The following is a 27713-nucleotide window of genomic DNA, read 5'->3' as shown; positions in this document are numbered from 1 at the left end:
AAGATATGAGTAAGATACGTAACAAAATACAATTAAAATATTGGAGCAGCAAAAAACATCAGACGAAGATAACAGGCTATACGCAATGTATGAAAAATAATGTTCGTGTGCAAAATGTGCACTATATCTATTGGTAAATGCATATTATTATAGAATAGTAAAATAATATCTTTTATTTCTCTCCATTTAACAACCACTCTTTATAACCCCGAAAAATGTTCAGTCCCTTAAGTGTCGTTACATAGAGTTTACACTGTATATTCGTTCTGTTAGATTCTGTGTAAAGTAATATAATATCTAGTAATAGTTTTATGATGCTCTTGCAAATTTTGTTAAGAAGTGCTGCCACAACTCGATGCAATCCCCTTTGTGTGTGGGGTAACATGTACGGTACTAAATACATGGGCACACGTACACATATATGGTTTTTCGTGAATGGTACGTGTCTGTTAGGCTCAAAATTTCGATAGGTAAGCAAATCACGGCCGACGGTGTCAGGTTCCCTTCCGCCACCTCCGCCGGAAGTGCTACAATACGCATTCAAACGCGAACCCAACGAAATACATCCACCGAGGCACAGATACATGTGGACTGACAGACGGTTGTGGCCTGATCCCATGTAATAAACGTAATAACGAAAATCAACAAAAGTATATCATCATATCTACCTAACATGTTTCAGTAATGTAGAAAGAGCAGACTGTGGTAAATATTAATTAAAAATTAAAAGGAATAGATACTCACCCCTAATTACCACAAATAATTTTATTTGAGCGGATACCAAGTGGGCGAAACACGTGTCCGTTCAAATAAAATTATTTGTGGTAATTAGGGGTGAGTATTCCTTTTAACTTTTAATCATTACATAGTATAAAACAAAGTCGATTTCCCGCTGTCTGTCCCTATGTATGCTTAAATCTTTAAAACTGTGCAACGGATTTTGATGCGGTTTTTTCTAAAAGATAGAGTGATTCAAGAGGAAGGTTTATATGTATAATCCATGCATAATATAGCAGGGAAACACTGACAATTTTAGAGGTTTCTAATGTGATTTCGTAAATAAACACATTTTTTGCGCTTACATTGCAAACGCTGGCTGAACCCTACGAGATAGATCAAAATAATGTACTACAATATTATACATCTTAAAAGGGCCTACAGAAAAGTCCGCGATGGTATATGTCTATTTCTTAGGGATAACCCACAATAACCATTTTTATCCTTTACTTTTTAAGAGAAATAATGACTTATTTACGAAGCGATTATAGGCAATACAGCATTAATTCTCATCCAATTAAGTACCTTAAATACATTGTGCATTTAATATAGATCAATATGGCCCTTTACAGCATGTAATTTAAATGAATGTTTTCGAAGATATTACAGATTTAAAATGCAGGGGCATAGCGGTTGCGGCGGTACCTGCCAGTTTGTATNAGATAGATCAAAATAATGTACTACAATATTATACATCTTAAAAGGGTCTACAAAAAAGTCCGCGATGGTATATGTCTATCTCTTATGGATAACCCACAATAACCGTTTTTATCCTTTACTTTTTATGAGAAATAATGACGAAGCGATTGTAGGCAATACAGCATTAATTCTTATCCAATTAACTTTTAAATACATTGTGCATTTAATATAGATCAATATGGCCCTTTACAACACGTAATTTAAATGAATATTTTCGAAGAGATTAGAGATTTAAAATGCAGGGATATAGCGGTTGCGGCGGTACCGACCGGGAGGCCGGTTTGTATTATCTAATGACAAAAAAAAAACTGTGAATGTTGTATATAAAGACATTCTGTAGTATATTTAGTATGTTCAGGGGGTATCTTTTGAAGATTTCCCCTTTTCGATAATAATCTAAACAAAACAAAACTATATATTTAGTATCAGCATTGCACCCATGCGAAGCTGGGGCAGGTCACTAGTCTTCTTATAAATCACTTATAAAGAATTAATTACGTCCGGATTATAAAACGTAATATGATTTGATTCCAGAAACATGTAATTCTGTAACACCCCACGAATAAAACCAAACTTGATCCTGTTGTGACTTCCTACATGGGCTCAAGCCTCACTTTTTTTTTCTGCAATATTTACCTAAGAAAAAGTTCTTTCGGCCATGGGCAAGCATGCAAACCTCTATGCACTATAGACATCGGCATGTATGATCACGGATGAAACAAACAAAATCGATTTCAGTGCAATAAATTTTTGACTATTCTGTATACTTACTATATATATTGTCCAAGTACACTGACAATTTACAGACTTAAATAAAAATTAACAAATGTTGACATCACGAACCTCATTACATATGCATACCTTCTCTGTTTCAAAATTTACGTTATATTCAAAAACAACCTTGTTCTTCCAGCATTTGAAGCCGGTATTTAGAAGTGAACTGTTGTTTGCTTTTCGTAATTTTTGCGCAATTATAACTGAAGTACGCAACGTGAAAATAGACTCACTTTAATCGTTTTTTTTATTTTGTTAATTACAGTGCGGAGATTGGCTGGACTTAAAAGTTTTGGAAATTACCCCAGACTTGGCCAGTCTTGGAAATACTCTGCAAGAAGCACTGGAATTGCAAAAGGCACACGATGAAGTTCTTCGACAACTACAGGTTTGTACAAGTATTTAATAGAAATATTTACTTAACATGAAATCCTTTTCATTCGAAAAATAGATTTTATCTAACATAGTAATCTATAATGTTTTAAGGGCATAAATATAAAATAACAATATCTGTCAACTAAACCCTCTAAATTGAGAAACGTTGTCCAATTAAAAAGTATCAGAAACTTAAAGGAATTAATGAAATAATTAGTCACTGGCACAGAGATAAATTTTTATTAATGCAAAGTGATTAATAAAATTGATGTCTGATAAAATGTAGGCTTATAATCAATGGAGATAGAAGATGTTTTAACAGCGCTTAAAATATACATAGATTACGCGAACATCTAAATAAACATAGGTGAGTAGTAGTGTTACTAAAAGTGACCGGTTACGTAAGAATACATACAACATTATTATACAGGTATATGCAGATCTTAAACAGCTTGAAAAGTTAAGTTGTAAGAAACTCAGAATAACTCAATTAACTTTAAGTCATCATATCAAAAAGAACATCTGTCGAAAAGAAAATATCAATCCAAACATTCAACTAACACTAGCACATACTGAAGTTTGAACATTGACGACCTCTTCTTTACGTTCGAGTAATTATCAACTACACATCAAGGAGAGATCAAAATCAATGCGTTATTTGACTTTGAAATCGATCATTTATTGTATCACCCACCCTCTGTTTAAACTATTTTCTACAAAAAAGTACTCCTACCATGAGAATAGAGGTCATTAAATTCAATTGCTGGGAAATGGCTTCAATTACTCCTGCCATGTACCATCCTCCTCCGAATAAACGCTCTACAAGAGAGTACAAGAAGATCTTGAACAACTAAAACCTACGAATTCATGAGGACATAGGCATAGATCTAGAAAGCCACCTATAAAAACATCGGCAACTGCCGCAGATGATGAAGAATTTAGACTGACTAACGTTTGACATTAAGAATGAACTACAAATTAGTCCTAGAGTCAGATTCTATGTAGATATTATCTAAAAACTCCCGGATTTTCCATTACAATGTAAAACCTGTTTAACTCTGCCAGCCTCATACGTTGGAAGAACTGAAGGATCGAATTTGGAAAGAAATAGCCATTATACCCGTTGGGGTATGCCAAAATGCGACTAGAAATTTCAGAAATCGCTTTCATCAATGTATTGCTGATGGGGCCTTCATCTATATAGTGTCAGTGACGATTTTCTGATAACAACCCCAAAATCAATAGCTTACATAAATGAGTTAAACGCTTACTTACTTTAAATTTAATCTGTTACTTTAAATTGTAGTTACCTATATTTTTTGCACTTATAACTAACTTACGAGCATAACCACGTTAAAATAGAAAATTCTCAGCATATTTCAACATTTAACAAATAAGATCCATTGGTATTTTCGTAAGGCATACAAACAAATATGTTTAACATAAGTGAACGATAAATTACTTCCTTGTCGTTTGGTTTACGACGGATAAATAAAAAAAGAAGCAGCTGCAGACTAGTAAATTTACGAGAAAGCCATAACATAGAAATAAAAATCTGTTCAAAGCACTTGCTCTTGCTGTACAACAAATTATTAGAAACATAATATGGAAGTATATAATCAAGCATAATTCACAATTTTTTACTCAAGAAGGAGGTCTAACTAGCTCAAACCCTTTCCGCATTTAATTAAGGAAATATGAAGATATACATCAGCTAAAAATATAATGCCCTGTGGCCTATCGTATTATAATTTTGTAGACAAAACTGAAAAATTGACGCAAGATCATCAAAATGAGACTTATTTCAATTAATTGTAAATTGTTTTGAATAAAATAATTAGAAGTGGTCAGAATACAGATCACTTCGCATTCGATTATGGTAACGTGCCTATCACGTAGTGGTTAGCTACGCCGGGATTCGTTTCAGCAAGTAGATATCCATATATTTAAATGGACCTTGTTGGAGCATACGTAATCCTAAAATGTAGCATCGTACTACAGATGGCTTTACCGCGCCATTTGTAGTATTTTGTAAATTGTTTTGTTGCCTTTTATTAGTGGAAATTATACCTACCTACCCGATTTAAAGGATATTTGGGGAAGTTGACATACGTGTGTCAGAATCATTGTCACTAATCATTCATGTAGTTTATATATTCTATATATACTTCAAAATATATTCCACTGACATTATTACCGAAAATAATTCTGGTTGAATGTTATGATTCTATTTTAAATTAAATTTGGAATTCTGAAAACCGCTAGCAATCTATTTATGAATACTTCATACTACATTCAAAAATTTTTCACCGAAAAACCTAAAGTGTAGTTTAAATGAATACCTTTAACCCTAAGTAAGGTCAAGCTCACTCCCATCTCCAATATATACCTGATTATTGTTCGTTTTAAGAAGTTAAAGATTTGCCCCTTCTCTTTATTAGGATGCGCAGTAGCATAATTCCAGATTCAATCATATTTGTCTGCGGAGCTGATTTCACCACCCATCATCGAGCGAGAACTAGACAAAAGTGTACAGTACCATTTGCAAAATTATTTAAACTGCCTTGTTAAAATTTAAGAATATGCTTTATTTAAAAGCATATTTAGCCAAAAATAATAACAAGTGAATTAACTTAACGTTCTACACACCTATAAAACTTTTGCTTTGTTTTCTATTGTTAATTTATATACATTTTTGTTTTAAGAAATTGCTAAACATTTTCGTCTACTACTGTACAGTTCTAGCCGATCTCCTAAGACCGCCCATCAAGAGCTGTGCTCGTTCTAGCTTGTTCCAACCATTTCTGTCTTGCTCACGCCTAGTGTGTATTCTTTCTATCTTCGCGCAGATTTCTTTAAGGTCACAATTCTAACAAATTGAAATAGACTGTACATTGCGATTAGGAAAATACGTATACAACTATGGGTTACTTTGAAATTTTCAGTAGAATTCTGACTTTCTTTTAGTATATCAGAAGATATTCTATGTAGCAGCATATCTCTTTATTGACTCTCATTGCGCCCTGACCCTCTGTTTAATACTCCTTTATTAAATCCCTTTCGAACTATACACTAGGTATCGAACTTAACGAATGTTCTGACCAATTTTTAAATTGATATCCACCTCTAGTTGATGTCATACTGTTCAAATTCAACACTGCATCGGAAACATTCTTAATTAAACGCCAAACTTCCCTACTACACAGATGACAAAGTTTACAACAGTTAAACTGAATATACATTAATAACTTCTGTATTCAATTTTTATTGTGCAAGGAAACTAATGTAAAGTAAATTGTGGCCTTATTATAACATTATTTGTATTATAATTCGATTTTAACATATAAAAGTATCAATTTCTGGATGAAACTCCATCAAAGTTCAAAATACTTCGCACCATATAAAAACAGTCCTATAAAAGAACATACAGACGTGCATTATTCATTTTTTCTTTGACGTTGTTAAACATTCTTCATTGAACAACGACTATTATATGTATATGTAGTGGTAGTAAAGTGTAATCAAAAGATCGAGAAGAAACTCAATGCGTTTCTCTCGCTAGACATCAGCACAAACGACCGGCTACACCGGTATGCAAAAGATACTCTTTATTTGCTCTCTACTAGCCACAAAATACAGGTGAGGGTCAAACTGTTATGCAAATGAATACTGTTAATCTATTATATGGCCCGCAATAACTTCACCTTGGCCTGTTCTTAAAGACCCAGCCTTAGATGGCACGTTTTAGTCACGGCACGAAAAATAAAACACGTTCTTCGATTTGTATTCATCGCAGACAGCATCCACAACACCCCGCCAGCTATCGCCGTCGAATCGTAGTTTATTATTGCCTCAATAAATTATTTATACTTTATAGAAGATACATGTACACAGGTATTTATTCTTTTACTATTTTATAAGTAAGGTGTGGCAGGTTGCTGTTAAAGAGTTTCATTTTATTTCACATGGTTTTTAAGGAGAACAGATTGACAAATGGATTCCGTCATCAAAAAATTTTAAATAAAGATGGCAAAAAGGATATGTAATAATAATAAATGACATTGAGGCAAAGATTTTCAGTAGAACACAATATTTTCCAACCTGCCATTATTTGAAGAGAAGAGAGTAGTAATAGGGTAAAAGAGAAGTTTGGATAGTAGCTTCATGAGCAAAAACTGTCTTGATTTTGTACTTTCAGCAAGAACAAGCTTTAGATATGCTTGCAAGACTAAGTCAAAGTCTAAATGAACAAGACCCAAACCAAGAACAAAACCTATCAACAAGATCCTTATTTTTAAATTTTCAGAGTTATAAAATAAAATGAAACAACTCAATGAAAATTTCTTGTAAATAAATATAAACAAAATAGGTTATTATTAGAAATCAGAGATATTTTTATGCTTAAAATGTGCTAAAAGTGTAGATTCTTAATTTTACTGTGAGGTTAATTAATTTGATCAATTAAAAACAAAAGAGAAAACAATTTTATAATGATTTTTGCGACTTTCTGTTTGAAGAACAACGATAGCCAAAGAAACTAAAATTTCGCTATAGTAAAGAATTTGGGAATTGCTAGTCACTTGGGGCCAAATCGAGACTATACAGTGGATGGTTGAGCTCAACAAAACCACATTCCTTAATGGCATTCTTGAAAACACTCGATGTGTGAACTGAGCAACAACACTCCCCGTCATAGTTTTCCTCGACGTTTTTCTTTAATAGCATCTTGTAATTAATATAGTAAGGTAGCATAATAATTACCCATAACTGATGTGTTGCATTCTTAAAAATTCATTTACGAAATTCACTCAGAATCCCAGAAGATTGTAGTCATAATCTTTCTCTAAGATTGAGTAACCTTTGACCATAGTCATCGTAGTCATCACTCGTAACAATTAAATGTTCATGTAGGATTCTAAGGACTGCTGTTTTTGAAAGTCCCTTCATACCTGCTAATGCTTTAGTCTTTAGCAGTCTGTCTTCCAATACTGTTTCCAAAAATGAAAAAGCAAATTCAAAGCGGACAAAGTCACGGGCACAGCTGGTAGATACATCATACCATAAATTTATTGAGTTTGGCCAACAAGTCTTTGCTATCCAGTACAACCAACATTTATGCAACAATATTGCATGTTTCACTGTACCTTTAGGTTATTAACCGAAAAAGTTCCAAGAAGATACCTACCTCCATCCTCGTGAGTTAAAATGGCTGTTACCGCAACTACTACTTGTACGGGATGCTGGATGCGTTATCTTGGAAGCAATAATTCTCTCAATATTAAACTGTCCTGTTCATGAGGTCGTACAACTTCAGTATACACATAATATGTACTTACTTAGACGAACACATCGCGGAAAACAGAGAACCATAATTTATGTCCATGTACCATGTGTATTCCCTTGCCGATACGTACGGCACGACGCGGGCAAGCAATAAACTTCTCTGACCAGTGCTGTAAAACACGTTGGCGTTTGATTGCATATTTTTTAATTGTTTAAGACATGGAACGATCATTCCAAATGTGCCTTCGACGCCCACATTCGTTAAAAAGTAAAAACAATCGACCATAAAGTATCCGAGGGTGCTGCAAAAACAATCAAACAATAACCGTTACTTCTTATAGTACACAGAAATTCTGCCGCTATAGGGAAACAAAAAATGCAGTTTCTATCAAGAATGTTTATTTTCAGCAAACAATAATTGCTTTCATTCAACTATCAGCTAAAACCGCTGTACCTCAGGCAGTGTTAAGACCAATGAAGACCATCTTCAGTTGTTCATACAAATGATTCCGATTCCGATTTATATGCTAGGTAATAAACTACAGAATACTATACCGCATGCGAAATTGTGGATCTTAAACTCTTTTGTCAATAACAGTAAGGAGGGGTAGTGTTGGATTCCCTCCCACCAACTACCAGCTAAAACCCTCTACCTCAATACCTCAAGCAGTATTAAAACCAATGAAGACCATCTTCAGTTGTTCATATAAATGATTCCGATTCCGATTTATATGCTAGGTTATAACTACAGATTACTATACCGCATGCGAAATTGCGGATCTTAAACTATATTGCCAATAACAGTAAAGACAGATAATGTTGGATTCCCTCACACCAATTATCAGCTAAAACCGCTCTACCTCAGGCAGTATTACGATCAATAAAAACCATCTTCAGTTGTTGATATAAATGATTCCGATTCTGATTTATATGTTAGGTAATGACCTACAGATTAATACACCACATGCGAAATTGTGGATCTTGAACTCTCGCGAATAACAGTAAGGACGGATAGTGTTGGATTCCCTCCCACCAACTACCAGCTAAAACCCTCTACCTCAAGCAGTATTAAAACCAAGGAAGACCATCTTCAGTTGTTCATATAAATGATTCCGATTACGATTTATATGCTAGGTAATAAACTACAGATTACTATACCGCATGCGAAATTGCGGATCTTGAAATCTCTCGCCATAACAGTAGGGACGGGTAGTCTTGGATTTCCTCCCACCAACTACCAGCTAAAACCGCTCTACCTCAGGCAGTATTAAGATCAATAAAGACCATCTTCAGTTGTTCATATAAATGATTCCGATTACGATTTATATGCTAGGTAATAACCTACAGAACGCTACACCGTATGCGAAACTGAGGATCTTGGTATTGAGTTACAATGTGCCGCTCTCACCAATAACAGCGAGGAAGGGTAGTATTGGATTTCTTCTCACTAACTACCAAATTAAACCCCTCACAATTCACTTTCCGATTACCTATTAATGTTTTTGAATGCGTTACTTGTAGTTATTCAACGATTTAACCTCCATTTCGTTCATAGAAATTCGGTAACGTTTCTCTTCCAAAATTATAAAACCATAAATCGAATTGCCTTTCTAGTTCTTTTCGTTTAAGTGTTGAGTACATAAAATGGTTTTACCACCTTCCGAACAGTCCGTTTGTGTAAACATTTCTGTTTGCTCAATTTCATAGCTCAAGAATGCTTAGGTATACGCATTCCGTTTCTTCATTATTTCTTTTTTTATTTCAGAACAAACAAAGCCCAGTAGAAGAACTTTTACGTCAAGCGGACCATTTGATATCCACGCAAAAGCCTCGCGCCGAGGTTTACGCAGCCATGGCCGAGTCGCTAGGTCGAGCATGGAAAGACATTAATCTTCACCTGGAGTTCCGCAAACAAATCCTAGACCTGAACGTACAATATCACACTCACGCTCACGACTTCTTCACCAAAGTGGAAGAACTCGAAGCGGCGTGCAAAGATACCGTCGTGCCCATCGAGATTGACGCCGTCAAACGCTTTCTCACTGACATTCACGAGATAAGAAGGGCACTTCTCGAAGCGCATATGAATGCGCTACAGACTGGAAACTCGCTTATCAATAAATTAAAAGAACTTGGAGCCAAGGGAACGTTAGATTCAAGACCCGATCGAATACGAACGTCAGTAAATCGAGGTTTGTTTCCAAAATAAAAATAAATTTACATATTTGTTTAGCCGGTATATGCATAATAACAATTATGTAGGTATTTATGTGTAAGACAATGTTTTCAACGTAATTCCTAAAGGACACGCACCTTCACTTTTTCCTATCCTAAGATAATTTTCGCATTTCCCCAATACTAAAACATCCTTAACTATTTGTGAACAATAATCTAATTTAGGTCTACCTCTCCTCCTTTTAGCTCCTGTTCCTGCTTCTAAAATGCCTCTAACTAGCCTTTCATGCCTGAGAAGGCGTTCTACCAACCTATCTCACCTATTTATTATCGCTTCCATAGAGTCCTCTGTTCTCCTATTCATTCTAATACTTTTTCATTTCTAACCTTCTTTATCCACAGTATCCTCATCTTCGCATTTCCCTAAAACTAAAACATCCCACATTTTTAACTACGTATTTGTGAACAGGAATCTAATATGGGTCTACCTCTGTTCCTCTTAACTCCCGTTTCTGCCTCTAATATGGCTCTGACTAGACCTTCATGCCTGAGAAGGCGTCCTACCAACCTATCTCACCTATTTTTTACTGACTTCCATCGAGTTCTCTGTTCGGTTATTCTCTCTAATACCTTTTCATTTCTAGCCTTCTCTATCCACGGTATCCTCATATTCGCCTGTAACACCTTACTTCGGACACTTCCAACCATTTTATTTTCTACCACGCCCACCGTCCATATTTCGCACCCTTACAGCACCGTGATCCAGACGTACTCGTTTAACAAACTTTTTCTAATTTCTAAATTAACCGTTAGCGAGCATAGAAGTGACTTCCTTTTATAATTAAATTTAATGTAATAACAACACCATGTAGTGCAACTGTTACTGGCGGAGGTGCGATCTCGCCCCCAATCAGCTTTACAGCGGCAACCACAACTCCTGAAATTCTTGTGACTTTTTTCCCTATGAGCAGTTCCAAACTGTACTTTAAATTTTTTTTCATTGTTGATATTTGTTGAGAAACTCAATTTAAACAGATTTTCCGGGTTCAGTTAACTGTTGCAGCTGTTAAACGTTACTTAAACTGCTTCTTATTTTGGCAGATAATGAAAGATTTCGCTTCCTATATGTATAGTCTTCTCAACTTTTACCAACGACATTTGTTTATTTATTTTTTAAGGTCATTAACTCTCCGTAAAACATTTTAATTAATTATGTGGATAACAATTCTCTCTTCAGCCCTCCCATAAAATTAAGTATAGTTAGTGAGATGTCACTGTATTGTTACCCCTCAAAGATGCCCTCATATGACGAAATTAGAGTATAAAATACAAATTTTTGGAACTTATTTAAGACTATTGTTTATAGGAATTACTTAAAGACATTTATTTGAAATATTATACATTGACATATTAATATGTACAGATCAAATCCAAACCAAATATTTTAGTTATTTTCCATAGTAATCAACTATTTACTCTTACATGACATTTACATTGTCTTTAGTCGTGGAAAATCATCATTATGAATCATTGTTAATACTTATAGCTTAATTTATCACTTGCTTATAATTATACCTGCATACGACAATGTAATTGCCATATTCTGCTTGTAACTCAAGTAATTATATTAATGACTGCAATTTTGCCACTAAATATGGCAATAATCTCAATTGATTATGCAATGAGTTTGATAAATATATCTATCCATTTTTGGAGTCAACGTGTCAAAGCTAATATTCCATAATGTAAAATACGTAAACAAAAATGAAAATTCTCACTTCCTTATTTAGACAAGTAATCTAATAAGTAAGATAAATGATTTACCTATTTTGTTTCAAGACAATTAGAGGTAACAATAAAATAAATACCTAAATAAATTAGGATAAGTAGATTTAATAACTTATTTAATGTATTTAAGCTTTGTAAAATTGAAGGCAATCGCTGTATCGAGATAGCCGATATAAACGAATCCGTTATAAACAATTTTTACCGTAATAGATTCGATAGGTAACAATATTAATTTAATTATGTAGCAGCTAGTTTATTGAACAATATACGAGGGCGGTTCAATAAGTACCCGTGTTAGAAATGAAGACACCTGTTTTTTAAAGTCTTTTTTTTTAACATAGTCCCTTTTTAGAAAGATACACTTCTCCCAACGACCCTGCCATTTTTTTTACCCCTCCAAAAAATAAGATTTATCGAACTCTCCAAAATCCCCCCTGTCTTGGCGATGACTTCCTCGTTTGAGCTAAATTTCTTTCTCGCTAGTCATTTCTTCATGGTAGGGAACAAGATGAAGTCGCAGGGAGTCAAATCGAGTGAGTACGGGGTGTGCGGCAGCAAATTCATAACGTAATTCATGCATTTTGGCGGCAACAACTCCTGATGAATGTGCCGGTGCGTTATCGTGTTGAAAACGCACCTTCTTTTTCGTCAAATGCGTCCGTGTCTCCTTCAATTTTTTGTCGAAGCGGTCCAATAACTCACTGTAGTATTGTCCAGTGATCGTTCTTCCTTTTCCTAAAAAATCCGTAAAATGATTTCCTCGGTAACAACGTTTGCCAGGCTTCCTGGTCGCTCCTATCAAAAACGGATCTTTGCCCACGTTTAAATTCGTTGAAGCAATATCTAACTGTGGTCGTAGATGGCGAAATGTCTCCATAAACAGTATCCAACTTTGTTTTCATCTCCTCGCATTTTTTCCCATCCAAAAACAAAAAGCGAGTTACCGAACGATACTGCTCTTTTTCCATCTTAGCGAAAATAACGAAACACGTCTCAGTCGAATGGCTGCCAAATCCAAACTAACCTATCAATCAGTCTGAAATTCGTTTTAGCGTGGTTTGATAGATGGCAGCACACGATGACAACACCAATTTCCCTCAAGAACGTCCTCTGTCTTTAAACACGGGTACTTATTGAACCGCCCTCGTAAAATTAATGATTAATTATAAAAAAACACAAATTCGAGGGGAGACAATGAGCAGGGGAGTGAGGAGACCTTGTACAACACCAAGTATTTATAGGTGAAAGCGGCAGGTTGGAAAGAGATGAAAAATCAAATATTAAAAAAGAAAGTAACATAGTCAAATTTCGTTTTAAAGTCCCAATTCTAGGTATAGTTTTACCTTTCCCGAATATTTTTTTTGCAAACGCGTCTCTCCCCCTTCCTCCCATCAGTGATAAAAATATTTTTATACAATTTTCTTTTCAGCAATTGCGCAAGTACAAGAATGGATGGACGAATTGCACACCAAACGACAAATTCTAGAGACCACCTTTGTGAAAAGGAAGGCACAGTTAGAACAATGTTTGGCTCTAGCAATTCTTGCTGTTGACCTCAAGGAGGTCGAAGAAGCAGTAAATAAAGGGAGGGATGCTTTAGCAAATTCTAATGAATTAGGTAAGTAATATGTCACATATATGTATACGCATATCTGAATTAAGTTTCTGTGGACGAGTATTAATAAAATAATTGATTAATGAAATGGTAAATAATCTACAATCTACTTTACCAAAATCTGAAATAAATTTTATCGTTTGCTACAAATGAAATTTAAATAAATCCTGACCAATATTTTGTTTGGATAGAGAAACCACTTTGAGTTTAATTTCACAAAATTTATTCAAGTTCTTTTTCTTTTTCTGTATTCATATACATAAGCAATCACTATAAGTATTTACCAACTCATTAAGGATTCAATTTAGTAAGAAACTTTTCACGTTATAGTCATACTCTTATTCAGTTCCAAATCCAAACCATAATAATTACCCTAGACAAAAATTTTCAGTCCCTCAGAGTCTTTCAGCGCCTCTGAGAGCGTCTCTCACAGTCTTTCACAGTCTCTCAGTTATTGCCTAGGTATTTTTATGGATCTCTCACAGTCTCTGTATGAGAGACTCGAACAATAAAATCGTTAATTCAGAGATTCGAGTCTCTCACAGAGAGACTGAATGAATATAACTGAATAATTGAGAAGCTCGAGTCTCTCGTAGAAAGACTGGGAACTCCGAAATATGTTGAACTTAGCAAATTTTAACCATGTCTATCGAGACACCACTTATTGAGAGATTCGAGTCTCTCGTTCAGAGACTGCATACGAAATGAGGATCTCTCTACGAGCGACTCGAGTCTCTTGTTCAGAGACGCTAAACAGTTTTTTTGACAGTCTCTCTCAGCGACACCAGAGGGACTCGATGAGAGACGGAGACTCGAGTCTCGCTTTCAGAGACTGAGAGACTGAACATTTTTTATCTCGGGATATATATACGACAATATAACAAAATATTATTTTATCTGTAAACCGCATCAACTTAAAGATAGTCCGCCATTTTCATAGAACGATTATTCATAATTGCTTTAATACCTATAACCACAAATATCTCTATAAATTTCCAATCATACTATTTATTTACTGTACTAAAAATGATCGAAATAATTTTTTTATCAGTACCCTGAATAACTCAACTTTGACCAATATTTTCAAATCATTAAGTAAATGATGTAATATAGCAATGCTCGTTTTCAATTACAGGAGATTCATCATCCAGTGCAGAATTACTCTTGCAATGGCATCGAAAATTATTGCCAGAGGCTCAGCAACTACAAGAAAGAGCGCTCAAAATAACAAAAGCTACGGAACAATTGGAAGCATCTGGATGCTTTGCAAGCGAACAAGCCAAAGATCAAGCATACAAAGTTCTCTCAACAACATCTGACTACTTGACTGAAATAAGTGAACACAATGTATTGTTGGAAAAAGTCATTAACTTCTTCAGAGCCGCACAAACGGTACGAATTTACATAAAGCTTTACCGTCAAATCATTCATCGAACCCGACTTATTCATATTCGATAGCGAAATAGATCATTTAACTTTAGGTTATTGACAGATACCTACAGAACATTCACATTTAGTTGAATTTAGAACTTTAAGTTTTGCACTGGTAGCAGAACCTAATTTGTTATACATGGCGATGAACAAAATTGATGTTAGTCTTCACAAGACTAAGACTTACTTTATACTTGCAAAACTAAGACTGTCTTTATACTTGTAAGACCAAGAACAAGACCGAACGAACAAGAGCAAGACTAAAACCAAGACTAAATATAAAGAGACATAAGTATCAGATTAAATGAGTAACACCAAGACTTAACACGCAAGACTAAAACCAAGAACAAGACCGAGAGTGTATCAGCGAGACTAAAACTAACACGGAGACTCTACGAGCAAGACGAAGATTAAGACCAGAAGTAATAGAACAAGACCAAGATCAATACCAAGACTGGGACCATCTTGGTCTTCGTCTAGGTCTTACTTTTCTCATTACCAGTTATACATTCTTACATATATTCGTAATACATAAAAACTAAATACACACATAAAGACAATATATACATTTACAATTTAAAATAGTAATGAAAAAATAAATTACAAATTCATATACTGCATTGCGTCTTTTTTCTTCTGTTCTCTCAAGTAGTCAGCATACTCGGCAAGAAAATCACCAGAACAAAAATCTTCATACAAATCTAAATATGGAATATATCCATTATCAAAATAATCGTAGTGTTCAATCGCTTTTTCTGCTTCGTCTCCTGTAATTTTTTCTTCGAATGATGTAAGAATCATAAACATGTGTTCACACTCTAAATAGCCTTTCTTTTCGACGTCAAAAAGTGCACAAGAATCTCTAAACTTTACAGCAGAATTATCATCTTGGAATGAGACATTGGATAAAATGTTCATTAGCGTCTCAAAATCAATTCTTCCGTCTTCGAAACTCTTCGCAATTTTGCGTTTGAGAAGTTCCAATTTTTCAAGAGGTAAATCATAACCAATTGATCGGAGAAACCATTCCAATTCATCACACGATATTTTATTATCACCTTCTTTATCATATAGCAGAAAAGCTTCCTTCAAATAAATTTGGCTTTCTTTTTCCTTTAAATCCTTTAGAGGTTCATACGGCAAAGTTCTCATACCGCTAATTTTTTACGAAATATTAATATGAAAAAAATTTAAAAAAATAGGGAGGAGTGACAACTAATTTCACTTTGACACTTCTATGGAAATAAAAAAATATAAAGGGAACTTGATTTTTCTTCTGTAGTAAAATATTCATAAACATAAGGGGTTTAGGGAGGAAAAAACGGAAACTCCTTCCGGGGATTTAGCAATTTACACTGGAGAGCGAGTACTTTTTGTAAAATTATGGAGATTTAGATAAATAATACTTATACCTTGTTAGGTAGAGGTAATCTCGAATTTCATAGGTCATGACCTAAGACTGCGCAACAGCAAAACTCCCTCATGTCCCCATCATTGATTTCTCCAGTTACACTTCATCCTTGATCGTATGGCGAGTCAATGTTTTTGAAATATACAATATAAATGCAATATAGTCAACCCTTAGAGCATTTGCGGCCCATGAGATTTTGAAATACCTCTACTAAGATTATATATAAACCAAATCACTGTCTTATTTTCAGGCCTTCACCAAGCTTGATCAATTAGAAATCCAACTGCAAACTACCGAGTTACCATCAAGTTCACCTCAACTTGCAAAACTTCATGCACAATGTGCCGAAACTGTAGCAAACCTAACAACACCACCAATTGAACTAGGGTGAGTGAGTAATGGAAAACAGCAATTTAAATTCGTTTGTTGAAAACTCAAAATGTAAAAAATATTTGAAATTTCTTAAAGAATCAAAAATTTTTCTAAATTTCTCAGTAATTTCTTGTGTTTTTCAATGCATAGTTACATTTCTGAAAATTTATAAGAACTTGGATGCATTATTACGTCCTCAAGAAAATATTGACATTAGATTTTTATCTAGTACTTTCTATTAATTAATCAAGAATAAGAAACAAACAAAAATAGATAAACAGAATAAAAAACTAATGAAATTACATATGTTTTAATGTATCTACTTTACTTTCGTATTCCAGACATAGTATACTAAGAGAAGCGAAACCTGGTCGAGGTACCGAAGGTGTAAGAAGAACAGTTGAAGAATTGGAAAACAGAAAAATAACTCTCGAAGGCTTATGTACCGCTCACCGAGAAGACAAATTGCGCATTAACAGGGCACTAAACGAATTTCTGGAGAAACATGAAGAGCTATACTCATGGCTAAAGAGTATAGCGGAAGCATTTCTTCAGGGCCATCAAGACATGGGGAGTGACTATTCACTGGCTAAAGATTTCTTGGACTTGCATAACCAATTGCTCAATGATTTACAAGTGAGTCAAAAATATTTGCATAAGTCCTCTACAAGAAGCTTGATGATAAGCTAATCATCGATATGACCCTTGTATTTTTTCTTACAGACGAAAGGCAACGAAATTAACTCACTTTTACTAACACTGCCACCAATTTTGGAATATCTGGAAGACGACCAGCGTCGTGATGTAGACTCAAAAGTAGAGTCACTACACGAACATTGGGTAAAACTGAAAAATATTTTAGAGAAACGTTTGGATCTTGCGTCAATTTATCTCAAGTTCCACAATGAGGCGGATCGTGTTAACGATAAAATCGACAAGCTCGAAGAATCACTTCGATCAAACGTGGGAAATACACAAGATGATATTTTCAGAAGAATGGAAGAAGAATGGGAACAGATTGTGCCTCTTTATCAGTCAGCCAAGAATACTGGCATTACATTCATAAATGAAGCAAGAAAGGTAATAGAGTTAGTTTTCCTATTGTTTTAGAAATCAACGTTTTCATTGCTGATGAAATTTCTGAAAAAATTCTTTTGATTTTCGAATATTCTCTTCTATTACCCCTTTCGTTTAGCAATCTAAATGAGTTTTTAAATAAAGCCCTCTCTCCCTTGAAACCATTCCTAAGTTACTATGATTTACCACAGACATCATAAACAGAAAAAAGGGATTACAATTAATTACAATCATAAAAAAGAATCTACATTTATTACCTATGTATTTATTTTGAAACCATTTCCGACACTCTCAACTCGAATTCGTCTTCTGTTACAATTGAGTTGTCAGTCTTCTAATTATTTTATCACTGATGCCTAAATTTCATTCACGTGCCCCGTTACGGTGCAGGATTCAAAGCGATTGAGACAGGAAACTGGCAGGAAAAGCACGACCTGCCAGCCCCAGAGAATTATTTAACCGCGTCGTATACATTGCTGTAATAATTCTAAACATGTACTATTTTTGTCAGATGTCTGAACCGCATCTCGACACCAAACGGGCTTGCGTTTGTGTGGAATCAGTCCTGGAAAAGCTTTCAAACAGGCAAGTAAGTGTCACACGAACCTGGCAGACGTACAAAACTGACGTTGAAGAACGTCGTGAAGTTCATTTGCAGTGGGAACAGATAATCATGCAAAGTTCCAAGGTAAGTCTCCCTAGTAATTGGTTCCAAATTGATTTGTCACATAGTCAGGCAAATAAAAAGAAAAGAAAATTCTACGATATAATTTTTTTTGCTAACATCTTTAAACTGTGAATTAGTGTTGGTAAAGCTTCTTTCATTAAAAATTAGATAAATTTATTCATTCATTACATTCAGACACTCAACTGGGTCACAAAATTGGAGTCCCAATTATATCCATTGATTGACACGTTCGCAACTAGCCCCAATGAAATCATAAACCATTTGGAGCGAAAACAAGAAACTGTCTTGCCTGAAATAAGAAGGGCCCAAAATGAAGTAGAGCAAAGGATAAAGATGACAGAAACGCTCATTTCAAAGTCCTCTCAAATCGATGAGCAATCATTGAACATCAAGAACAAACTCATCGAACTCCATCAAAAACTGATCGAAATATCTTCAGAATATCAAATACTTCTACAAGTTCTTATTGGATTCTTCAAAAATCTTGTAGAGTTGGATAAAACGACAGAGAACTTGAATTCCCAATTCGGAAAAGCTGGACTTCCCAAGAATGAATCTGACGTTGAACTACTGATTCGTGAACACGAAGCTTCTAGACAAGCCGTTTTAGAAATGTTCAGATTCACTCAAAACGAATGCGATCAATTAAAATCAAGAATTATACAGCAGGTACACAAATGTTTAACGTTCTTAATAGTAACGGTTAAAATTCAGAGAAAATATTTATTTCCAGGAACCCAAAACTGCGGCAGAACAGGACATATCTAAATTAGAAACCATGCTAGAAACAAGGAAGGTCACATGGGAAGAAGAATGGACGAGAAGACGTGAATCTCTCGAATCGCAGAAAAAAATAAGTCATTTCAACTCAGAGTTGAAAATTGTTGACGAAAACATTGACGAATTGGGCAGGCAACTTTCAGGATTCAAAGAACAATGTCGCGAGTCACAATCAACCACAAAGAGCGTCGCTCAAACGTTCACTCATTTTACCAAAGTCACAGAGGTAACTCGACACGACTGGCTGTTTGTATTTTATTTAGTGAGTGCGTGCATTATCTGTATTCTGCTAACATATTTGTTTAATAGACTCTCGACATACGAGTCAAGAATCTAGTCAAAGAAGGAGAAAAATTAGTTCACGAAAATCATCTTCAATCGCCGCAAATAGAATTTAATCTTAATCAACTTCAAGAAAAATGGTCCAGCTTCAAGAAAGAGACACAGGACACCAAACATTTAATAGAACTAAGCACAAAATATTACGAAATAGTCAATGAGGTAACTCATTATAGAAAAGCTATGGCAAACATATTTGTATATTAAATTTTAGGCTGATCAATGGTTAAAAGATGGTAGTCGTATTTTGGTATCAGTAGCTAAACGAACATCAGCAATAAAAAGACCCGAAGAGGCACAACAGCTACTTCATGAAGTCGAAAATTTTGTAAAACCAGGACAAGCACAACAAAGTGAAAGAATTCACAGCATGTCTCAATTATCCAAAGAACTTTTCAGTCCAGGATGGTCTAAGGAAGAAACAGAGGTAATTTTCTTTGTGGAAAGTCAATTATTCCAAAATTCTCTTGTCCAAACTACATGTCCATTTTAGATTCGGTTTTGATTTGATCATGATAATTTTTTGTAGATTCAAATTCAGCATAAGGAGATAATAGAATCCTTCAGTTCAATAATCAGTGAATTGCATATCCTTTCGCAAAACCTAAAGTTATCAGAAGAACAACAAGAAAAGTTAAAACGCGAACAGGCGGAGGCTGACGCCAAATTGGCTGCAGCTAAAGCTGAAGCTGAAAGAGCTAAACAAGCAGCAAAGGTTGCAGAAGAAGAGAAGCGTGCAGCTGAGGAAGCAAAACAGGCCGCTGAAGATGCAAAGAGAGCAGCTGAAGAGGCTAAACTAACTGCAGAATCAGCTGTCAAAACGTTACAAGAAAGCATGACATCGCAAACGGTTAAAGAAATACAAATTGTAAGAGAAGAAGTTCCACAACAAGCAATTACTCCAATGGTTCCTCCAGTTTTCATTTCTCCATTGTCGGACGTCGTTATTCAAGAAGGTAAGCTTTGTGTGGAAAAGCTCTTTAGTCATTTTCTTCTTTTAAATTGATAAAAATGCGGTTGAAATTCTTAGAAATTATACAATTATCCTATTTGGAATTCTAAATACACCTAATTAAGAATTTTAATCACCGATTGATTTCTTTATTGTGTGAAGAGGTTCGATTACAACTAGCTTTCCCAAGTGCTTATATTAAACTATTTAAACTATTCTATAAACAAAACAAATATGTCTTATACGACAAATTGCGCCTATAGCAAAAAGAAATCTCTTCTATGCTCGCGAACGACTAATTAAGAAATACGAAACAGATTGTCTGGAATATGGCTGTGCACGGGTACGAAACGTGGGCGCGCAGAAGCGTTCAAAATGTGGTATAGGCGAGATAGGTTTGACGGATAGTAAAATAAATAATCCAAACTGTAACTTTGGTACACATCCTTTAACTCGTTGACATTGGCAACTATTGTTTGTGGTACCATCATGTCTATTAAAAACTTTGCCAACATTTTATTTAAAAGTGCTTTTAAAATGTACTACAAAAATAACGATTTTCATTTAAAAAGGAATACAAATATTGTTAAAAACCTACATAATTTTAAGTATATTTCAATAGAACTAAAACGTAAAAAAATATGTTTTTTTAACATTTTTTTTGGTTTTTACTGAACTGTTTTTCATTTTTTTGGATATTTACTGGCAAAATATCATTTAAACTATAATTAAAAACATTCTGATAAATTTACCAAAAAATTATTTTCCGAGTTTTTAAATTGCAATAAGTATTTATTCAAAGAAAGATGTATTTTGGATGCTTTATTAAAGCAATTAAAAGGGGAGTGCTATTTTTAATATCAGCTTTTATAATTACGTAGATGTAAAATAGTACGTACGTAGCAGTATTTAAATATTTCAATGTTCTGGGTCACTGTCTGATAATTTAAAACTGCAATGGATGCAATTCGTGATGTTTTGGCAGTTTTCCAATTGATGACAATTTCTAAATTAAGGCAAGTAGGTTTTAAACGAAGCGACGTCTTTAAAAGGACTTTTACAATTATATTATTGGTATTGTTTTGCATATTAATGGAATAAAGTGGTCACATTATTAAACAAAAATATTAAAATATATATAGGTACCACCTCAAAAAAGATAAATCATCACTCTAATGTCTATTTATTCCACGTTGCTTTAGAATAGTCTTTGTTCATTTTGAAAATAAAATAGAAAAAACAGTACATAAGTCGGAGGCAGTTGACTATTTGTATTAATATGCCTTTTTTCTATTGATCTCACTCCATCCGTTCATTAGAAAAAAACAAGGAGTAGTTTTACAAAAATAATATCATTAGCTGTTAGCTGCGCATAATCAAAGGAGTTTACACCAATTTACTCATTAGTACTATCTTGCAGTCGCACACATATGAAAAATGTTTCTTTAAAAAGTACCGAAATTATAGGGTTGTTCGGAAAGTCATTTCGTTTTTTTTTTTGTGGAAATGAAAGACAGTTTTCGTATAATAAACAAATACTTTATTAAATTATATATTGACCGTTCTGGTCCAACACCTTTTGCCATCTTTCTGGTAGTAGCATAATTTCACGCTCATAAAATTTTTGGTCTTTGCTGGCAAAAAACTGATCGAGGAGGTTTTTGACCTCCTCATTTGAGGTGAAGGTTTTACCGTCTAAAAAATTTTGGAGTGACCGGAACAAATAATAATCCGATGGTGCCAGGTCTGGAGAATATGGTGGGTGTAGCATTGTATCTCATTCAAGCTGTAAAAGCTTTTGGCAAGTGACCAAACTTGTGTGAGCTCTCGCGTTGTCTTGGTGAAACACTACACCTTTCCTGTTGATTAGTTCTGACCTTTTCTGTTGAAGTGCATCATTCAGTTTGTCCAGCTGATGACAGTAGACTTCCGAATTAATCGTTGTGTTATCCGGTAAAAGCTCAAAAAAACGATTCCTTTAAAATCCCACCAAACAGACAGCATCACCCTTTTTTGGTGAATATCGGCTTTGGAAATGGTTTGAGCCGGTTCATCTTTTTTGCTCCATGACCTCTTGCGTTTGACGTTGTTGTATACAACCCATTTTTCGTCCCCAGTGATGATGCGCTTCAAAAACGGATCATTTTCGTGACATTTGAGAAGCGAATCGCAGACGTCAATGCGACGACACATATTTCTCTCTGTGAGAACATGGGAACCCATACATCGAGCTTCGAGGATAATCCCAGGCCTTTCAAGTTGATAAATTTAACTTCAATCCGATCTCACGTGTTGTTATTCGCCGGTTCACATCAACTAATGCCTTTATCAGCTTCAACCGGCCTTCCCGAACGTGGTGCATCTTCGACATCAAAATTGCCGGATCGAAATTTAGCGAACCAGTTCTGGCACTGGGGTACCGTCAATACACCTTCTCCATACACATCGGTCAATTTCTTTCTGGCTTGAACAGCATTTTTACCCTTTCTGTAGTAAAACAGTAAGATATGTCGAAAATGCTGCTCATCGCTCTCCATATTTAAAAGGGCACCAACCAAAAACTACTGCGTAGAATTAATTGGAATTTTTCACACACAAGCCTTGCTATATGAGCTCTCAAAGCATATAAAAATTATACGGCTTAAATGTGAAGTTGGGTACAAAAGAATACAATTAAATCCTCTGTCGGGAAAAAACGAAATGACTTTCCGAACAACCCCATATAAACATTATTTTGACTTCACTTTATAACGAATCTTCAAGTAAATCATCAATTAAACATGATAAATTATTAGGTGCTAAATTCACATTCATGTGTACCGTGACCGAAACCCCAACACCAGTGGTAACTTGGTATAAAGATGGCATTTCAATTCAAAACAATCCAGATTATCAGACATCGTTTGAACACGGTCTTTGCGCATTAACAATTGAAGAAACTTTCGCTGAAGATTCTGCCAGATATAGCTGCAAAGCAGTTAATGCAGCAGGATCTGCGGAAACCAGCGCGTTCCTGGCAGTCAAAGAACCTCAACAGGAAGAGCAATTAGTTCCTCCAACGTTTGTGAAACTTTTGCAACCCGGTTTTGCAAAAGAGGGAAGCAAATTTCAATTCGAATGTAAAGTGGAGGGTTATCCATTGCCGACCGTTCAATGGTTTAAGGGCAACGAATGCATTGATAATTCGCCTGATTATGTGATAACGTACAACAATGGTGAAGCAATATTGAAGTTTGAGAAAGTGACCTTTAACGACAAGGCCGAATATACGTGTAAAGCTACCAACAAACTGGGGGTTGCCCAAAGCAGGACAAATCTTAACATTGAACGTAAGATGTTTGCAGAGTTTATGATAATTATACATTTAAATTGAAAATCTAATATCCATAGCTGCCCAGCCAATGGAAGCTCCCTTCTTCGCCGTTCCACTTTCCAATGTAATGGCTCGTGCAGGGCAGAAGATAAAATTAGAATGTGAAGTTACTGGAGTTCCTACACCCACTTTAACTTGGACTCAAAACGGAAAAATTATTAAGGAATCCAGAGATTTGAAAGTAAGTTAAATATTAATGAAGAATTATTATCTATTAATATACCATTTCCGCGATATTAAACCACCTCGTACATATGTTTAGCAATAAAACTGACTTTTTCGTGTTTAAGTCAAGAAATTTAATTCTGACAAACTATTTTAAAATTCTCTTGAACTTAAATTCTTCTAAAATTACTATAAAACGAATCGAGATGAAAGATATCGACAACCAAATAAAATTAATAAATAAACAAAAATTCGATCTGCAGATATGTAAAGTCATTAAGCATTTCTAAAATTACAGTTGTTTTTCATCTTGAAAATTAGCGATTTTGTAATACCAACTGCGACACATATACCTAAAAACAATGACTGACAACACGATATGATTCATGTAAATTGTACAACATATTCTCAGTGAAGCATAGTTACAATCTATAGTAAAAGAGAATGTTTTTAATCTATTTTTAATACAATGTTTCATTATTTTTTTCATTTTTATAAAACAGGTGCCTAAAAATAACCGTGCAAAAAAATTGCGAATAAATTTTTTGACTTTCATAATGCAGCAAAAGTAATTTAAAAACCGCTTCGCTGACTAATGCATATTAATTTTTTTATGGTAACCCTCATCGAATATCAACGCATTTGCCAAGTTCATTAATTCACTTCATAGACGCTTAAAAAAAATCAATGGGCTTTTTTCGATAATGAATGTTATGTTTTACTCAATGTTATTATCATTCTACTCGAATTTAATTTGTAATAAGTTGTACAAATATGCACCTACTTATTTTCAAATATCTTTGAATTAACACGTAAAACTGACGTACGATTTTATTAGACGCTAGAACACCCACCTCATTACAGTCCGATTTAGCTCTGGCACAGTGTCAAATACCAAAATTAGCTTGTTCACTGATTAATCGGAAACTTATTGCAAAAATGCGTATAAAAAATTACATCTGGATATGACAAGATGCAGATATTTTGAATATTATTCAAAATGACTTCTTTATAAAGCAACGCATATGTAGCTGACATTGCGATCGTTGTTGCTAAATATAATTTTAATTTTAGCTACTGCGTGAAGGCAAAAGAGCGACGCTAGTAATATCCGAGGCATTCCCGAAAGATGCTGGGACTTTTGCGGTGACCGCTTCGAACACCGCCGGCGAAGCGATAAGTTCATGTAATGTGACCGTAAAAGGCAGGCTGCCGACAGAAACGTCCGATTCCGAATTAGCGAGCGACATGGAACCGATAAAACCAACGATTCAAGTGCCTCTAAAAGACGCGTCAGTGTTTGAAGGTCAAAAAGTGCGATTAGACTGTGTGATTGTTGGCCAACCCGAGCCCGAAGTGATTTGGTACCGGGACGATACACCGGTTAAAGAATCGTCAGACTTTCAGCTCTTGTTTCAAGGTGACAGATGTTCTTTAATTATTCAAGAAGCGTTTTCTGAAGATGCTGGAGAGTACAAGGTCGTCGCTCTAAATTCTGCCGGCGAGGCATCCAGCAAATGCAGGCTAATAGTAACACCGTTATCTGACAAACAGCCCGCTCCAAAACCTCCACACGAAGAAATCAACGGTACTGGATCGACGCCAAAGTTTAGTAAACTTTTGTCGGACGTTTTGGTTTCTGAAAACGAACGAGTTATTTTCGAAGCGACTGTAAATGGTCAACCTCGACCCGAAATAAAGTGGTTACTCAATAATCAAGAGATAATCGAATCCAATCGTATTGTGAGAACGTACGATCAACAGGGAAACGTCTCATTGCAAATTGATAGCGTCAAACCAGAAGATAGAGGAGTTTATACAGTGAAAGCACAAAATTCACTGGGTGAAGCAAAATGTTTCGCACAATTGATCGTTAAAACGGCTAAACCCGTCGATATACAAAAACCATTCGAGGATATAAAATCGCCACCTTTCTTCAACGAAAGGTTCACAGATCGCACTGTGTCAGAAGACACATCCACCAAATTCGAATGCATCGTAACTGGGAAACCTACACCTAAAGTAAGATGGTTCTTCAATGATGAGCCAGTGTCGGGAAAAGGTTTCTTGGTATCTACATCTGGCGATCGGCAAGTTCTAACCATACCAACTGTAACCAAAACGAATGAAGGAAAGATAACCTGTATCGCTGAAAACGAAGCCGGTACATCAACTTGGAGTGCAAAACTGTCAGTTCAACCCTCTCTCGATGTCAGCCTATTCCCAGCGAAACCTTCTACAGAAATTCAACGGCATGTTGAATCTTCGTATATTCTGAAACAAGATGTTCAAGTAGAATCCTCTTCCACTGTAAAGAAGATAAGTTCAGAGAGTGAACCTCAAATCCAGACACACACAATCAAATCTCACGACGAAAAGTCAGTAACACAAACGAACCACGAACAACCGAAAATCGTTGAATCTCACAAAGTAGAGGAATATCGCACCTTTGGAGACCACGAGAAACAATTCTCTTCAATCACCGATGATACAAGGAAAGAAAGAGAACAAATGTTAACTACTCAGAAGAAAATAATAAAGCTTCGACCTCCCAAATTTATTAATCCAATAATGGGAAAAATTGTCGATCAAAATAGTAGAGTGGTACTTGAAGGAATCGTTGACGGTCAGCCTGCACCCACCGTTACTTGGACTAAAAATGGCACAGAACTTCGACAAACTGACAACGTTAAAATATCATATGATTCGGGTCGTCCTAGAATAGAAATACTAAATGCTACATCAAATGATGCAGGTAGATACACCTGCACGGCAGTAAACGAAGCAGGTTCAGCTGTCAGTACGTCCGACTTGGTTGTCAGAAGTAAGACGTTCTATCTTTAAACAAAAAGATTATAACGTAATTAATGATTATTTTTCAGAGGTCATATTCCCTCCTGTTTTTGGACGTCGCCTTCAGGCACAGGTTGTAAAGAAGGGCGATCGTATCCGCATGGAGATTGAAGTAACTGGTACACCAGAGCCTACCGTTTCTTGGTATAAAGATGGTATTCCCCTGACTTCCGAAACAAGAGAAGGCAGAAGGATTTTAAGACAAGGAAATAGCTACACGCTAATAATAGAGAAAGGTATAGCTTTAGTCATTACTTATACCCAATCATCATCATAAGGTCGTCAGTTCTAAGAGTGGTAGGACACGCACCTTTACTCCTTCCTTTACTGAGCTAATCTTCGCATTTCCCTAAAACTAAAACATCCCACATCCTTAACTATTTGGAAACAGTAATCTAATCTAGGTGTACCTCTACTCCTCTTAACTCCTCGTTCTGTCTCTAATATGTCTCTGATTAGACCTTGCCTTAGAAGGTGTTCTACCAACCTATATTGCCTATACTTCCATAGAGTCCTCTCTTCATTTCTAACCTTCTCTATCCACGGTACCCTCATCATCCCTAATCAATGTTTTTTCTAACTGTAATTTTCTTTCAGCGGAATTGAAGGACCAAGGGAAGTACATGGTTCGTGCTGTAAATGAAGGAGGTGAAGCACAAAGTATTGCTGATTTTGCCGTTTACGAACCAACTCCAGACACTATGATGGAAGTTGTAAAAACTGTCGTCTTCGAAGACGTACGCAAACACGAAATGTTGGTGAGTTAATTCTGCCTACTCCTATTAT

The 27713-nt window shown here is 35.3% G+C and overlaps 1 protein-coding gene across 1 annotated transcript in view; it reads left to right on the top strand.

The window, feature by feature from the left end:
- LOC108740273 (titin-like) overlaps positions 1-27713 on the top strand; it is a 178816-nt gene that overhangs the window by 76327 nt on the left and 74776 nt on the right. The window contains 18 exon segments of the mRNA XM_025980141.1: positions 2516-2638; positions 9674-10100; positions 13301-13489; positions 14622-14878; positions 16579-16715; positions 17042-17336; positions 17424-17780; positions 18289-18465; positions 18640-19134; positions 19199-19471; positions 19555-19746; positions 19799-20011; positions 20114-20540; positions 23332-23865; positions 23927-24090; positions 25149-26898; positions 26957-27163; positions 27525-27685. Of these exon segments, the coding sequence (XP_025835926.1) occupies positions 2516-2638; positions 9674-10100; positions 13301-13489; positions 14622-14878; positions 16579-16715; positions 17042-17336; positions 17424-17780; positions 18289-18465; positions 18640-19134; positions 19199-19471; positions 19555-19746; positions 19799-20011; positions 20114-20540; positions 23332-23865; positions 23927-24090; positions 25149-26898; positions 26957-27163; positions 27525-27685 (6378 nt within the window).

The sequence above is a fragment of the Agrilus planipennis genome, unplaced genomic scaffold (assembly GCF_000699045.2).
Source record: "Agrilus planipennis isolate EAB-ADULT unplaced genomic scaffold, Apla_2.0 scaffold188, whole genome shotgun sequence".
In the NCBI taxonomy this organism is placed as follows: domain Eukaryota; kingdom Metazoa; phylum Arthropoda; class Insecta; order Coleoptera; family Buprestidae; genus Agrilus; species Agrilus planipennis.
The sequence above is the reverse complement of the archived record's forward strand: the minus strand, read 5'-3'. Positions and strand labels throughout refer to the sequence as shown.